This window comes from Emys orbicularis, chromosome 20, assembly GCF_028017835.1.
Source record: "Emys orbicularis isolate rEmyOrb1 chromosome 20, rEmyOrb1.hap1, whole genome shotgun sequence".
Classification (NCBI taxonomy): Eukaryota; Metazoa; Chordata; order Testudines; family Emydidae; genus Emys; species Emys orbicularis.
Genome location: NC_088702.1, coordinates 3,671,042 through 3,685,965, shown reverse-complemented (window position 1 = coordinate 3,685,965; position 14,924 = coordinate 3,671,042). Strand labels below are relative to the sequence as shown.

Below are 14,924 nucleotides of genomic sequence, written 5' to 3'. Positions count from 1 at the left end.
CGTCCTGGGCAGAGAGAGCGCGTCGGCCGTGTCCTCCGCTCAGGGCTAGTCATTGCGGGGTTGAAACCCGGACATTTCATCTCCTCTTCTGCTTCTCCGCAGGCCATCGAGTGCATCACACAGGGCCGGGAGCTGGAGCGGCCCCGAACCTGCCCCTCGGAGGTGTACGACATCATGCAGGGCTGCTGGCAGCGGGAACCCCAGCAGAGGCAGAACATTAAGGAGATTCACAGCCGGCTTCAGGCCCTGGTCAAGACCCCTCCCGTCTACCTGGACGTCCTGGGCTAAGGACGGGGATGGAGACGGGGAAGGAAACCGGCTCTTCCTTCAGGACGACCCCACCGGGATCCTCCTCCTACCTCCTCGCCTGCCCCTCGCCCCATCGACGCATCGGCCAGGATCCCACCCCCATCCTGGGGTCAGAGGTGATGGAACCACAGAGAGGTTCCCCGTCTCTGGCCTCGGCGGGACTGTTCCCTCAGCCAGGGGCGTCGGGATGGGACCGAGTTCCCCAAGACCTGTCAACCTCATACGAAAGTCGCTCCCTTCGGCCTCTTTCCAGCTCTGGCTGGCGGCCCAGGCTGCTGCCCTTTGCCCCCCGAGAGCGGTGGCGGGAGGGCGCATGCTGCCCTCAATTCAGCCTCCAGAAGCCTCCTCACCCGCCGAAGACAGATGGACAGACGGATGCTAAAGGGACAGATGGAGGACACCCTCCACCTCAGTGGGTGGGGGACCCCTGCCCTGTGTCTCTTCCTACAGCAGACTCCACCCTGGCACTGCGACCCTCCTTCCGCCCCCTGCTAGGTGACGCGGACGCATCAGTTATTAGTTACCCACTGGCTGAAGGACTGACGCCAGCCATGTATATTTCAGGGGGAGGATGCTTCGTGGGCCCAGACCCCCAAGGTTTGGGGGAAGGCCAGTGGGGGGGTGGGGCGGGGAGGACTGCTGTTGAATGGTATGAACGTGTTTAACGCTATTTATCATTATACACGCTAGCTCTTTACTGTAGTGGCTTATCCGGGGTAGGGTGGAGAGATTGGGCCAAGTCCTGGGGCTAGTTGATCGTAATAACGGGACGTTTGTCCGCCGCAGGGCTGGCTGTGGAATCCCTTTGCAGCTCTTGGGCAACGACACCCACCTCTGAGCATCCAGAGCAGCGTCCAGACGTCCACGCTGCAGTCCTGGGTTGTGATTGCAGCTTGCTGTGATCTGGCCGGCTCTGGGACAGATAGCAGCGAAGCCGCTGCGGCACTGGCTTGAGCGTGGGCCGTACCGGCCTGCCCGGGACCCTGGGTGATTACTCGGATTACGCCTGGCCTGTCCTGACTTCGCAGCTCTGGTCAGGGCCGACGAGGGGGGGCAGGGGAAGCCGGTACAAATTACCGGGGCCTGGCAGTCCGGAATGGGGCCCGGGGCCTGGCTTCCCCGGCTTCGTCGGCCCTGTTTAGCCGGTCTACCCTTGCTGGGGGGCCCGAAACTTTTTTTTCACCGGGGCCCGAACCCGCTCTTGACGGCCCTGGCTCTGGTACCCACCCTAGCTAGATTAAGTCGCATCCCATGATTGCAGTGTGTAGCCACACCCTGAATGTCAGACCCGCTGTTGCCTGGCCCGTGCGAGCAGATCCTCCCCTGGTGTAAATCTGCATTGCTCCAGGCGATGCTGATTTGCACCAGCGGAGGATCTGGCCCTGTGACGCTCGAGGCCTCGGGCCCTGCTTGGTGATTGTGGGCTGGGGCTAGGAAGTCCATCTGGCCAGCTGCTAATGGGAGGAGCTGTCTGAGCCGGAAAGGTGAGTCAGGGAGCTAGCGTGTGGCTGCCCAGGCAGTCAGTCATCCCCTCCTGACCCAGGGGTCACTATGGTTCTCTGAAACCGATGGGGCCTGATTCTGTTCCCTCACCCCCGTGGAATCTGGAGTGACTCCACTGAAGTTGCTGGGCCTGATTCTCATTTGCACCGAGGACCCTTTTTGCTGCTCTGGCAGCATAAAGGGGCTTTAGCTTTGGCATAAATTATTATTCTGTATTTGTATTGTGATAGCACCCAGGATCGCAGTCATGGGTTAGGACCCCACTGAGCTAGATCACTGCTGTGAGGGCTTGTCTACACTTGAAAATTAATCCAGATTAAGGCAGGGTGTGAATTTAAAGTGCTGTCACAATTCCGGAATAACTCTGGGTGTAGACAAGCCCATCACAGTTCCATCCGCTTTATGGCCCCTTTACATTGCCAGAGCAGTGTAAGGGCCTACACCCAGACTGAGGCTAGGTCTACACTACCCGCCTGAATCGGCGGGTAGAAATCGATCTCTTGGGGATCGACTTATCGCGTCTCGTCAGGACGCGACAATCGATCCCCGAATCGACGCGCTTACTCCACCAGCGGAGGTGGGAGTAAGCGCCGTCGACTGGGAGCCGCGGCAGTCGATTTTGCCGCCGTCCTCACAACAGGGTAAGTCGGATCTGATACATCGAATTCAGCTACGCTATTCGCGTAGCTGAATTTGCGTATCTTAAATCAACCCCCCCCTGTAGTGAGGATGTAGCCTAACACCGGTTAATTAAACTGGTTTAGTTAAAAGTGGTGCAAACCGCTGTGTGGACGCTTATTCAGGTGTGAAGGCAGTTTATTCTGCTTTAGTTTAACCCTAAGCCTGTTGCCAAATGACTAAAGTGCAATAAACCTGATTTAAACCAAAATGGAGGGAGGGGGAAAGAGCGTTGCACCAGTTTAACTAAATCAGTTTAAATTCACACCTTAAGGGTTTGTCTCCCTGGGGACACTCAGGAAAATTAATCCATATTAACATTTAACGTGGGTTAGTTAAACCACATTAAATTCCTTATTCGGAATAAAAGTTTCACCTTAATTCATGGTTTTTCCTTAATTCAGTTTGGAAATGAATTAAATTAAACCAAATTAAGGCCACTTTCATTCTGAATGAGTGTGTCCACACAGGGGCTTAATGCAGTTTAACTAATCCACTTTAAATTCACACTTGTAGTCAATTCCACTTAACTTGCCCATGTGTCCCCAAAGAGGCAAACCCTTAGGTTAAACAGGTGAAACTTCCCCCTGGCGCCCAAGCCTTTGTCACAAGGGAATTGATGCTGCTGTAAGTGAGAACAGGATCCTACGAATCTAGAAGCTGCCTTCTGGATCTCTGGCTTTCTTGGTGTTCCTATCTCTGTAGCGCTGTTTCTGCCCTTGGCAGGGCTCTGGATAGCAGACGTGTGTCTTTCTGAGCACTAAGTCAACTCTGTGAAGGAAAATAATAAGGAATAAAATCTCCTGTCCATTTCACTCAAACTCCAAGCAATGGATGGAGCGGGAGTTATTGCGTCTGCTGTTTCTTTACCGCGGGGGCTAGCCCAGCGCCTGGCTTCATTGGAAAATGATTCTCTTTCCTCCCTAACAGGATTATTCCCCTGCCTCCCTCCTCCTCCGCTCTCTCCTTCACCCTCGGCCACGGCTTCCCAGTCAGCCAGCGCCGTGACCAGCGAGAGGTCAATTCATGTGGCACCCAGCGCAGATCTGCTAGGGGTGGGTCACGCTGGGCCATGTTGCCACACACAGCCAGGCCCTGTCTGCTATGCAGTGCCTTCAGGAGGAGAGATGGGTTTAAGGAGAAATCAGAGCATCTTGGGACACACAGGAGGAAGGGAAAACGCCCGTGTGCTAAGAGAGGAAGGAGTGCCTAGAGCAGGGGTGGCCAACCTGAGCCTGAGAAGGAGCCAGACTTTACCAATGTACATTGCCAAAGAGCCACAGTAATACGTCAGCAGCCCCCCATCAGCTCCCCCCACCACTCCCAGCACCTCCCACTCACTGGCACCTGCGCCGACCAGCTGTTTCGTGCCATGCAGGAGGCTCTGGGGGGAGAGGGGGGAGGAGCGAGGGCCTGGCAGGCTCAGGGGAGGGGGCGGGAAGGGGTGGAGTGGGGGCAGGGCCTGTGGCAGAGCCAGGGGTTGAGCAGTGAGCACCCCCCAGCACATTGGAAAGTTGGCGCCTGTAGCTCCAGCCCCGGAGTCGGTGCCTATACAAGGAGCCGCAATTAACTTCTGAAGAGCCGCATGTGGCTCCGGAGCCCCGGGTTGGCCACCCCGACCTAGAGGGTAGAGTGCGGCTCAATTCCTGGTTCTTGGTGTGACCGTGGGCTTGTCTACATGGGGAGCAGTTCTGGAGCAGCTAGTCCTGATTAACTCCGCGGGGGCGGTGGTGGTGGTGGGGAACGCTCTTATTCCAGAATGCGAGTGTCTTGTTCCGAATTAGCTTAATCCCTCTTGGACGTGAATTAAGCGCATTCAGAATAAGGGCATCCACGCACTGTGTTAACCAGGAAGAGTTCATCCCTTTTAAATTCACGCCCTAGCTTACCCCGTACTAACTTTCATGCAGAGAGAAACCCTCTGCCTATGCCGAAAGTGGGTTGTGTTGTTTTTTTTTATCTTGCTATAAAATTTTAGTGGAGGCAAGGCCAGGTAGCTTTTACTGCAACGTAGCAATGCTATACCTCCCCGGCCCGGCTGGGACCTCACTACATTGCCATAAAAGCTATAGAGCCGGGGCACCCCCAGGATTTTGCAGAGAGCTACCGCCCTGGGAAAACACGGCCTTTGGCTACATGGAAGCCACGGCCTGGCTTTCTCTGTACTGCAGCTTCACGCGAGGGGTGTGAGCAGACAAACCACACTCGAGATTGTGAGGTGCTCTGCGGCTCCAGGGCTGGGGTGGGGTGTAGATAGACAGGAGCTTCGCTCTCTTGCAGGGGAATTTAAGCACTTCTGGATCTACGACTGCTGTTCCGGCAGGGTGCAAAGGCTCTGTTCACGGCTTGGGGCGCGGGCAGGCTGAGCGTCACAGCCGCATAAAGCACAGACACTGGGCTTGCCCCAGAGAGCTGAGATCTCGGGCTGCTTTCCCGTAGCTCAAACGTTGCCATTTGGAAGGAGGAAACGCCGATGCTGCCTGCCAACAGCCAAATAAACGGGAAGGGATCCTTCCAGTGGGGTGCTAGCTGCAGGAATGGGGGCTCCCGGGTTCCCAGCTCCTGCCACTCACCTTGGTCAAGTCACTGCCCTGCTCCGTGCCTCAGTTTCCCCGTCTGCAAAGCAGGATAATGACACGTTCCTTTATAATGTGCTGAGCATAACTGGGGGCTGGGGGGAGAGGGAAGGGTCAGGATCAGCTCTGCCCCTTGAACGGCCTGCCAGCTGCACGTACGATCTCCCCAGCCCTCCCCCTGGCTGGCCATCGCCCCACAACAGGGTGTTACCATGGCGTTGGCTGTGTCTGGTACATGGGCCGCCCTGTGCCACCAAAGCAGCAAGAGCTGTTGAGAAAAACCTTGTGAGACGTTAATCTCAAGACAACTGCTGAGCCAGCCTTGGGCTCAGAGGTTCCTTCTACCCCTTGGGGGCCCAGCCCCCAGAGGGTTCCAGTGACCGGGGTCGCTGCACCAGCGTCCAGCTGGGCTGGTGTGTTGGCCAAGGGGGTGGCCGTCACACAGGCACCCGTCCGGAAGGCGCAATGAATGTGTCTCCTTTGGCAACTGCACGTTGGATGTAACTGCAGGGCTCTTAGCAGTGGGTGTTTGCAATGTATCAGCACCTAGTGCCCCTCCCCAGGCCGGACGCAGTGAGAGAGAGTCCCTGCCCTGAAGCATTCACAGGCCCAATAGGCAGGTCTGCCACTGACTTCTTGGATGACCTTGGGCAAGTCACTTATTTCTCTGGGCCTTGGTTCTCCATTTCCTCGGTCTTGTCCGTTGAGATTGTGAATTTTCCAGCCCAGGGAATCTGTTTCACTAGGTGTTTATGCAGCGCCCGGCACAATGGGCCCCCCATCGCAGCTGTGGCCAGTAACATCCCCACCAGGGGTGGCTCAGAAATACCTTCAGTGCGTGTGATCATAAAAGCTTGTTACGTGTTCCCTTGGCTTCCAGCCCCGCTCCCCTCCCTTCGCTTCCAATAAAAACGCCTTCGCCTCACGAGGCTGCTAATGTAGTTACTCGCAACTGACACGCGTCACGCCGGTTTGCAGCCTTGCCTCTTTGTGCCGGCCCCAGTCACCTTGCAGAGCCCTCTTGCAGAGGGGCACGTGGCCAGGGGCCAGCTGTCAGCGGCATTCGGTTTTACTTTACTCTGCAACCTGAAAGGAAGCCCAGCCAGCAAAGAACACACATGCACCTTCATCGAATCAAACGCCTTATCGTATCCCCGGCAGCATCCCCATAATCACATCTGCGGGGTAATGCTGGCGCTAGCCTGCTGCCTTGCTAATGTTCGGGCCCTGGAGCTGACTGTAATGGAGGTGAATTGATTTCAGCTGGGCAATTAGTGACTGCAGGCTTCGTCACTGCAGGTACTTTGTTACCCACTGCAACCTAAGATAAGAAATGGGGACTGCAGCCTTGGCAGGGTCAGGACGGTGGCTTCGGGCACTGAAGCAGGGGTTGAACTTTTCCAGATCTGGGGGTTTACAGGTGGGGAAACTGAGGCACGGAGCCAGGAGCAGGGGTTTGGCCACGCTCGCCCAGCAAAGTCAGCAGCAAAGCCACGAATTGGCCCCAGGTCTGGTGGTACACACCCCTTTTGGTGCTACCATGATCCAGCAGTGAATGTATACAGGGCAAAGCTTATACAGTACTGAGGCAGGACTAAACTCCTGGTCTCCTGACACCAAACCCAGTGTCTGGCCCACTAAGCCACCCCGTTTGAGCCTTGTCCTGGGGCACGAGAACAAGGGGCCCTGCAATGCAATTAAAAGTGGCCAATTCAAAGCTGCTAAAAGGAAATACTTTTTTCACACAAGATGTGTTTAGCCTGTGCAGGGCCGGCTCCAGGGTTTTGGCCGCCCCAAGCAGCCAAACAAACACAAACAAAAAAAAAGCCGCGATTGCGATCTGCGGCGGCAATTCGGCGGAAGGTCCTTCGCGCCGAGCAGGAGTGAGGGACCGTCCACCGAATTGCTGCCGAACAGCTGGACGTGCCGCCCCTCTCCGGAGTGGCCGCCCCAAGCACCTGCTTGGTAAGCTGGTGCCTGGAGCCGGCCCTGAGCCTGTGGAACTCCCAGCCACTGGAAGTCGTTGAAGCTTAGCAAGACCCAAAGAGTGGCTTGGCCATTTCTGTGGATCACAACAGTAGTCAGCGTTGATGCTGTGTGCGCTAACAAAAAAATCAGCGGGGATATTAACCCCCCTACTTCAGTGTTTAACTGCTCCCTGACTCTTAGAAACCAGAATGAGACCTAGTGATGTGGGTGGAATATTCTTATGCCGTCCCTGGGAGCAGCTGGTGCTGGCCACTGTCAGAGCTGGGATCTTTGGCTAGCTGGGGCTGGGGTCTGAGCCACTCTGGCAAGCCCTATGAGCCCCTTTGGCATGCAAACAGAGCAACACTTATCTGACACCTCCCCGCCCAGTGTGGGTAGCAGGGCTTTTCAGCTCGCTGGGGTGGCTAGCATGCGCTGCCCAGCAAGGAAAGAGTTAATCTGCTTGCGTTGAACTTTGTCACAGGAGGAACCCCGTGTTTAATTATTCCTCTCCGCTGCAGCTGCGCCATAAAACTCCGCTCAGGCCTGGCCACTTCTGGTCAATAAAGGGGGAGGCTTAAAGCCAGAAGGCTGCCCAAATTCCAGTTGTGGGTAATGCCCTTCTGCCTGGCTTTATAAATGCCCCCCTCTGCAGTTTGGACTGGCGCAACTGCATGTCCCAGCTGGATTGTTGCTGCCTGGCTGTGAAATAGCTGCTGCGCTCCACCCCAGAACTGGCTGCATTTCAGTGCCGGGTGAGCGATCCCTGTGCAGCGTTGCTGCGTGCCATTAAACAGCTGCCATGCGCTGCCCTGCAGTGAGTGCATTTCTGGGTCAGAGAATTGTTCCCTGCGCAGTGTTGCTGTGTGCTGTCAAACAGCGGCCACGTTCCACCCCAGGGGAAGCTGCATTTCAGTTGCCAGGATCAGATCTTCAGCTGCTATAAATCAGCTCTGTTCCACTGGCACCAAGCGAGCGGGGCCAGTTTACAGCAGGCCTGGGCTCCAAGCCTGAGCATTTCAGTTCCAGTTCCCAGAGCTACAAGTGTCCCCAACCAGTGAGCTGGAAAGAGACTTGATTTATCGCTGCTCAGTGCCCCGCTCTGCTGGAGGAGCCAGGACCTCCCCTGTGTCTCCAGGATCATTTGTGGGGTAACACCCTGAAATCCAGGCGATCTGACCCCGTATAACCTGACAGAGGATGCTTAAAGGCAGTGGGTTGGAACCAGCGCCCCTTTGAGGGGAAGGGCCTTCTACGGCCCCTCTGAACCAGCCAGCCCCCTTGTGCCCCTGTGCTCTGTGTGTCTGCGCACATGGGGGTGGTGATGGTGCTGAATCCAGTTCGCTCCCTTAGCCCCAGCTGTCCGTCCCCGGTTTGCGGCACAAACGTAGAGCAGCCCGGGGGCTGTTTACTGCCTGGAGAGAACATCCAGGAAACTAGACCGGTCCCAAGTGCCCTTCGCCACGTCAGCTGCTCTCGGCTTGTCTCCCCCAGGCTCGTGGCGCTGAAATCAATCTTTTATCCATTAGCCCCCACCCCGCCCTGCTTGGCAAATAGTCACCGGGAAGCCGTGCGGAAAAGACGCCCCATCCAGGCCTCCTTCGCAGTCAGATGCTCAAGCGTGCCCATGAAATGGACAGCTGACGTTGAATGAGAGGAGACAGAGAGGATCGGGGGGTGGTATGTGCGGGGGGAGGGGGATAAAGAGAAGTTAGGGAGGAAATAAAAAAAACGGAGAGGCCCCCCTCGGGAAGTGGGAGCTGCGCGTCGCGGGAGGTGGGTGGGAGGGACGATATAGCGCAGGGATCTGCCATGGGAGACAGAGAGATGGGAGATGAAACTGACGTGATGCCTAGGCAGTGGCCAGGCGGGCTGAGATTCAGGCCCAGAGCGAAAGCAGAGAGGCGGGACAGAAATGGCTGGGCTAGCATGGGCGGGAGGAGCTGGTGAGCACAGAGGGAAAGAGCGACGTCTGCCTGGCTGGGCGACGCCGTGACGCGCTGGCTGGCTGGGGATGGGGGCCCACACGCATCACAGACATTAAGGAGGGAGACGGACCCATCGCGGTGCTACAAGGGGTCGTAACATGGCGACACAGCCTGAGATGGTGGTTTCTATTCTGGAGATGCCTGGAAACCAGAGATCGGGGTCCCGTGGGGCTGGGCACTGCACGGACAAGGGCAGTCCCTGCCTTGTGCCACTTACCATCCAAATCGACAAAGCCTGAGAGGGGAAACTGAGGCACGGAGAGGGGCAGCGACTTGCCCAAAGTCACCCAGCAGGTCAATGGCAGAGCTGGGGATAGGTCTCCTGAGTCCCGACCCAGTGCGCCATGTGCTGTGTATTTATTAATCAATCAGGTTTTCAGTTGTGGGCATGTTCTAGGAGGCCCAGTCCTGGCCCCCCAGTGCTAGGCGCTGTACAGACACAGATCAAAGAGCAGGGCCCTGCCCCAAAGAGCTGACAATCTGTCCCATCCTGTCCCCCCCCCCCCCCCCCCAGCTCCCGAGAATAAGCCAAGGGAAATGGAGGCTGAATACAAGTCAGACTCAGGACGTATCTGGCGGGCGTGGAGTGGGAGCCCCATTGCTGGAGTGACTCCGAATAAGACTGCAACAGCCTCTTCTCTGGCCCCGGCGAACGCAATCTGGCCGTACTGGTCTCCGTTCTGAATGCTGCTGCAGAGAGTGTGTTCCTAGCCTGGCGCTTTGCCCACGTCATCCCCTCTCTCTGCAGCCCTCCGCCGGCTGCCTCTTCTCCAGCGCAGCCAACATCAGCTACGCGTCTTCACGCTAAAGGCCCTTCAGGGCTTATCCCCACCCGGCCTAGCATCTCGCAGACACTAGCGAGGTGTGGGCTCCTGCTTCCCGTCGGTTCAGGATCCCAGCCTCCTTCCCCCATTTTCAAACAACTTTGGTGCTTTTTCCCTGGCTGCTCCTGCGTGGCTCCCCAGAACCGGCCACAAAGCTGCCTCCTTCAGCTCCCTCCCGCAACCTGTCCTTTTCCAGGACGCCAACAAAAACTTGCCCCCTGGCACACCAGGCTGCCCGCTATTGCCTCCATGTGCTCTGTCCGCTGGGTTTCATCGTCTCCTTGCTGATTTACGGGACTCTCTTTATTTAACTGGAGGATGGAACGAGATTAAAACGTTGCGTTCCCCCAGCCCTGCGCCATCGTGTTTGTCAGGAAATTGTCTCTTCGGCCAATACAAGAGATTCTGGGTGCAGCCGTGCCAGCGACTGCAGGAGCCCCTCTGCGTGCCACACACCGGCCCTTTTGCCCCGACCTGCTTCCCCTGGGCACACAGGGGAAGGGCAGGTAGATGGGTACAGAGGATTATTTTTTCTGGTGCACTGAGAAGCAGGCCACATCAAGCTTATTACAAGCCGTTTGCTGGATGTTTCCAAGCTCTCACTGCAGCAGTAATGATCCCCCCCCAGGGCGCGGGCTGTGTGCTTCCTTCCACGGTGTGACGTGCATGGCTTTGCCCCCCCCCCCCCACCGCGCCTGCCCCGGGATCCATATGCTGCTTGTGGTTTATTGCTTAAATAACACATTCCCCCGCGAATGCGCGGCCGGGCCGGGAGCCACAGCTCTGGAAGCAGAGATGCCATAATCACTGCCTGGCTTCACAGGACCCCATTGACTTCCCCCCCCCCCCCCCCCGCACACACCATCACATGATGGCAGCTACTCAGCAGCTGCAGGTTTGATCCAATGCCATGCTGGGTGCAGCTTGGACGGCTGAATGCAGAAGCGCAGCCTCTCCTGTGACGGGAAGCTTCAGCCCTGCTGAGTCTGCAGCACCTCAGGTTTTATGGCATGCAAGAGAGCAAACGCCTCTCCATCGGTGCGGCTACCTCTGGGGTGGGCCACGGCAGCCTGTTGAACAGCACCTATTAACGCCATGCCACCAGTTTGGTTCCCCCAGAGATCACAGGAGAAATGTTTCTAGGACCAAACTGGTGACATAATTTTTAATTAGGGGAGGTCTCTTGCCTAAGGGAGCTATTGCTTTGGGGAACATGTGTATAGGGTGCTGGGGATTCTGGGTAACGGCGGCACCCCATGGGTATTCTCCCCTGATTTCCTCACCTTCAGGCACCAGGAAGAAACAGCAAAATTATAATAGGTAAAAGGGAATGCCATTTTTTTTGTTTTGCCTGTGGAACTCCTCGCCACAAGGTGCCACTGGGGCTGAGAACATAGTGGGCTTCAAACGCAGGCCTGGGCATTGAGTTGGATAACGAGAACATCCAGAGCTGTGACAGGGAGGATTTAAAGACTAGCCAAGAGTCTTGAAAGGGAATAGAAACTCTCAGGCTTCAGGGCATCAGCCTAGCTCTAATTACTGGGGTCAGGAAGGAACCTCCCCTGTGGGCGCTGTGGTGAGGCAGATGACCCCACCACCAGTCAAGAAGGGGTTAAAGAACTCCCCGTGGCCCCAATCAGCCCCAACCTTCCACACCTGTGAGGCTTATCAGGGCTGGGGTGATAAATGCCCAGCTAAGGGGCCTCTCAGAAAAAAACAGAGCTGGGGCTGGAGAGCAGGGTAAGAGCCGTGCTGGGCAGGTGATGGGCTAGTGTGTTTCTTTTACTTACTTACTTACTTACTTACACACACACACACACACACACACACACACACGATGCAGGAAGGTGGGAACTGGGACTTCCAGTGTGGTTTGAATCCTTCTTCTCCTCCTTGAGGCCCTGGAACCACTGGACTAGGTTGTACCCCTGGAAGGGGGTGGACTTGCTAAGAGGCGTAGCTGGAGGGCTACACCCCCAGGACCGGAGCTTGGGGCTGCCGTCAGCCAGGGAACGATGCACGAGGTAAGTGAGGTGCCTGCCTTCACCCCCAAGGGGGTGACCTTGAGACCTAACCTTTGACCGCAGGTGACCCCAGAGCTGTCTTCTGGGAAGTTTCTTGCATCTTCCTGTGGTGCTGGCCGCTGTTGGAGCCGGGCTCCTGGGCTAGATGCAGAATTTTCCACCTGGCTCTAAAAACGGGCTGAGCCTGCAGATTCCCAGTTCCTCGTGCCCGGACCCCGGCTCCCCAGGCTGTGACACACGCTGCCCCCCGAAGGGTTAAGAGAGCAGGAAGAGTGCCATGTTCCCTGAAGTGTTTAGAACGGATTGATTTATCCCCCCTCCCGCCAGCAGTTTCTCCATTTCATCTCCTCCTCTAGAGCCACAGAGCAAGGGGCTCCGGGGGGAGCAGTAATGGACTCTGACAATGAGGTAATTAACGGCTCTGCTCCCTGGAAAACTCTCTCTCTCCAGCGCCGCTGCTGCCAGCCGAAGGCCTGGGCTCAGTGTGGCTGTGCGGGAAGAGGGGGGCTGTGGGGGCAGGAGAGCTGAGCCGGGAAGAGGAGAAGGGACAGGGGAGTTGTCTAGAGTCAGAGGGAGATGAAGTTTTAGTACAGTGGAGTTATGAGCCTCTAATGACCTCCCCCTCCCCCCCCCCAATTCTCTGGGCTGGCCTCCCTGCCCCTCATACAGTCATTCCAGGCGAGTGTGCGATGCTGCCTGATCAGAATGGCAGCACGTCACACCCATTTTGCACTTGTGCAAATGAGATCAAATCGGGACCAAAAAGTGGTCTTGCAAAATTAAAAAAATATTCTGTCAAATCCACGGCCCCTTGGGACTTCACGACAGGAGTGGCACTAGAGCCTCCTGTCACGCCCCTGAGCTAGAGGAGACTCCTCTCTCCCTGCTAGCAGTACAGGGCCTATGACACATGTCATTGGGCCGCTCTTATTCCACCTATTAGAGGGCAACACTGCATGTAGCCAGCTTGTTCCAGCACAGTGCAGCTGGGCAGTCTGAAGTCTGACAACTTCCATTATTCCATCAAAACCGAAACATGTTCCACTCAGATAACAAACCTGGGGCAACGCATTAAGCCTGAGCTGAGATCAGTGGAAATATTCCCCCCCCTCCCCCTCGTGCCAGCAATTTCCTACCAGAGGTCACAAGCCATTGCAGGACTAAATGCAACCCCGTTGATTGGCACAGCAGAGATGGGATGCTAATGACTGCGTCTCCCAGCGCAGGGATCGGAACAGAAATGCCAGGAGGGCAATGGAACAGCTTGGGGCTATTGGGATTCTCCCCCCCCCCCCCCCTTATGCAGGGAGAAGCCAGAAGCTAGGTATCCTGCCTTGGTGAGCTGGATGGAGCAGGTGACCTTTGAGGTCCCTTCCTGTCCTGCAGTTCTATGGGGCTGACTTTGCTTTTAGCTTTATGGGGAGGGTGACCAAGCAAGGAATAACAATCATCTCCCCAAAAGGAGAGCACGGTGTGTGTGTGACTCACCCTGCCTCATTCTCCCCAAGCGACCGATGGGGAAGCTACTGGTCTGCAGCGGTCTCCTGAATCCCAGTCCAGTGCTCTAACCACTAGTCCATGCTGCTTCCCTAGATGAAAAGCAGAACGAGTGAAAGGTGCGGCTGACAGAGGGTCTGATGCTCATTGATGCTGGGTGGTTGTCAGCGTTCTGGCTGCTGTTTAAAGGGACATGACTGTCATTTAAAGATGAATAGGCAGCAGGTTTAAAAGAAACAAACAAAAGGAAGTATTTCTTAAATTAATGGAGAGATCCTATCTCCTAGAACTGTAAGGGACCTTGAAAGGTCATCGAGTCCAGCCCCCTGCCTTTACTAGCAGGACCAAGTACTGATTTTTGCCCCAGATCCCTAAGTGGCCCCCTCAAGGATTGAACTCACAACCCTGGGTTTAGCAGGCCAATGCTCAAACCACTGAGCTATCCCCCCCCCCCCAACAACCTTTCTGATCTCTCTCTGCTCCACTGTCGCCTGTTCACACAATGCACAGGCAACCTGTGGAACTCCTTGCCAGAGGATGTTGGGAAGGCCAAGACTACAACGGGGTTCAAAAAAGAACTAGATAAGCTCAGGGAGGATAGGTCCATCGATGGCTATTAGCCAGGATGGGCAGGGATGGTGTCCCTAGCCTCTGTTTGCCAGAAGCAGAGAATGGGCGACAGGGGATAGATCACTTGATGATCACCTGTTCTGTTCATTCCCTCTGGGGCACCTGGCATTGGCCACTGTCGGAAGACAGGATGCTGGGCTAGATAGACCTTTGGTCTGACCCAGTGTGGCCGTTCTTATGTAACGCTAGAGCAGTGTACAGAGCTGAAAATCTGCCCCTAAGTATTGGGGCATTTCTCCAGTCTCCCCCCAGTTATACAGCCCAGCCCTCGTGGTCTGTCCCCATGTCCTGCTCTCTGCTCCTGGTTGCTCTACCTGCCCCGGTTCCTCTCCCCACCCGCGGACCCCCATCGTTTACTAAGCCTGCCCCATCCCCTCCCAAACTCAGCTGCCCCCCTGTTTAATTTTTAAACGTGTTGACATTCTGGCTGCAGTGATTAGACTGCCCTCGAGAGACAGCCCTTGTCACCGCCTCTGCACCGGAGCCAGATTTACAGCCCCCCCGGCGAATACGGATCGATGCTGATTAAAGCAGAGACCTCTGGAGAAAGCGAGCGAGCGAGGGGGGCCGGCGTGCGGAGCTCAGCTGTGAAATACCTGGCAGCGTTTCTTGGGACACAACCGGGGCTCGCCAGACGGGATCAGAACCGGGGTTTGCCTAGCCCCCACTGTTGCACCATGGGGCCTTGCTCGGTGAGAGGGGCTTCTTTAGGCCGAGACTAAATGAGAACGGGCTGTCTCCACCAGCTGCTTCAGAGAATGGTGCTGTAACCGCTGCCGCAGGTGGTAACGGGATAACCTGACCCCAGGGAATGTTCCCTCCTGACCCCCAGTACCGATAGGTTTGTGCCTGAAAGCAGTAGACTTCTAGGCCTTTTTAACCCCCGCCTGGAGGGGGCTCGGTAACCAGCTAAATGGCCAGTCCTTT

At 56.2% G+C, this 14,924-nt stretch overlaps 1 protein-coding gene across 1 annotated transcript in view; it reads left to right on the top strand.

Moving 5' to 3' along the window:
- Positions 1-288, top strand: part of NTRK1 (neurotrophic receptor tyrosine kinase 1) — a 28,996-nt gene extending 28,708 nt beyond the window's left edge. Inside the window, exon 17 of the mRNA XM_065420077.1 lies at positions 103-288. Coding sequence (XP_065276149.1) covers positions 103-288 — 186 coding nt within the window. The remainder of the gene's footprint in view (positions 1-102) is intronic.
- Positions 289-14,924: the final 14,636 nt, after the last annotated feature.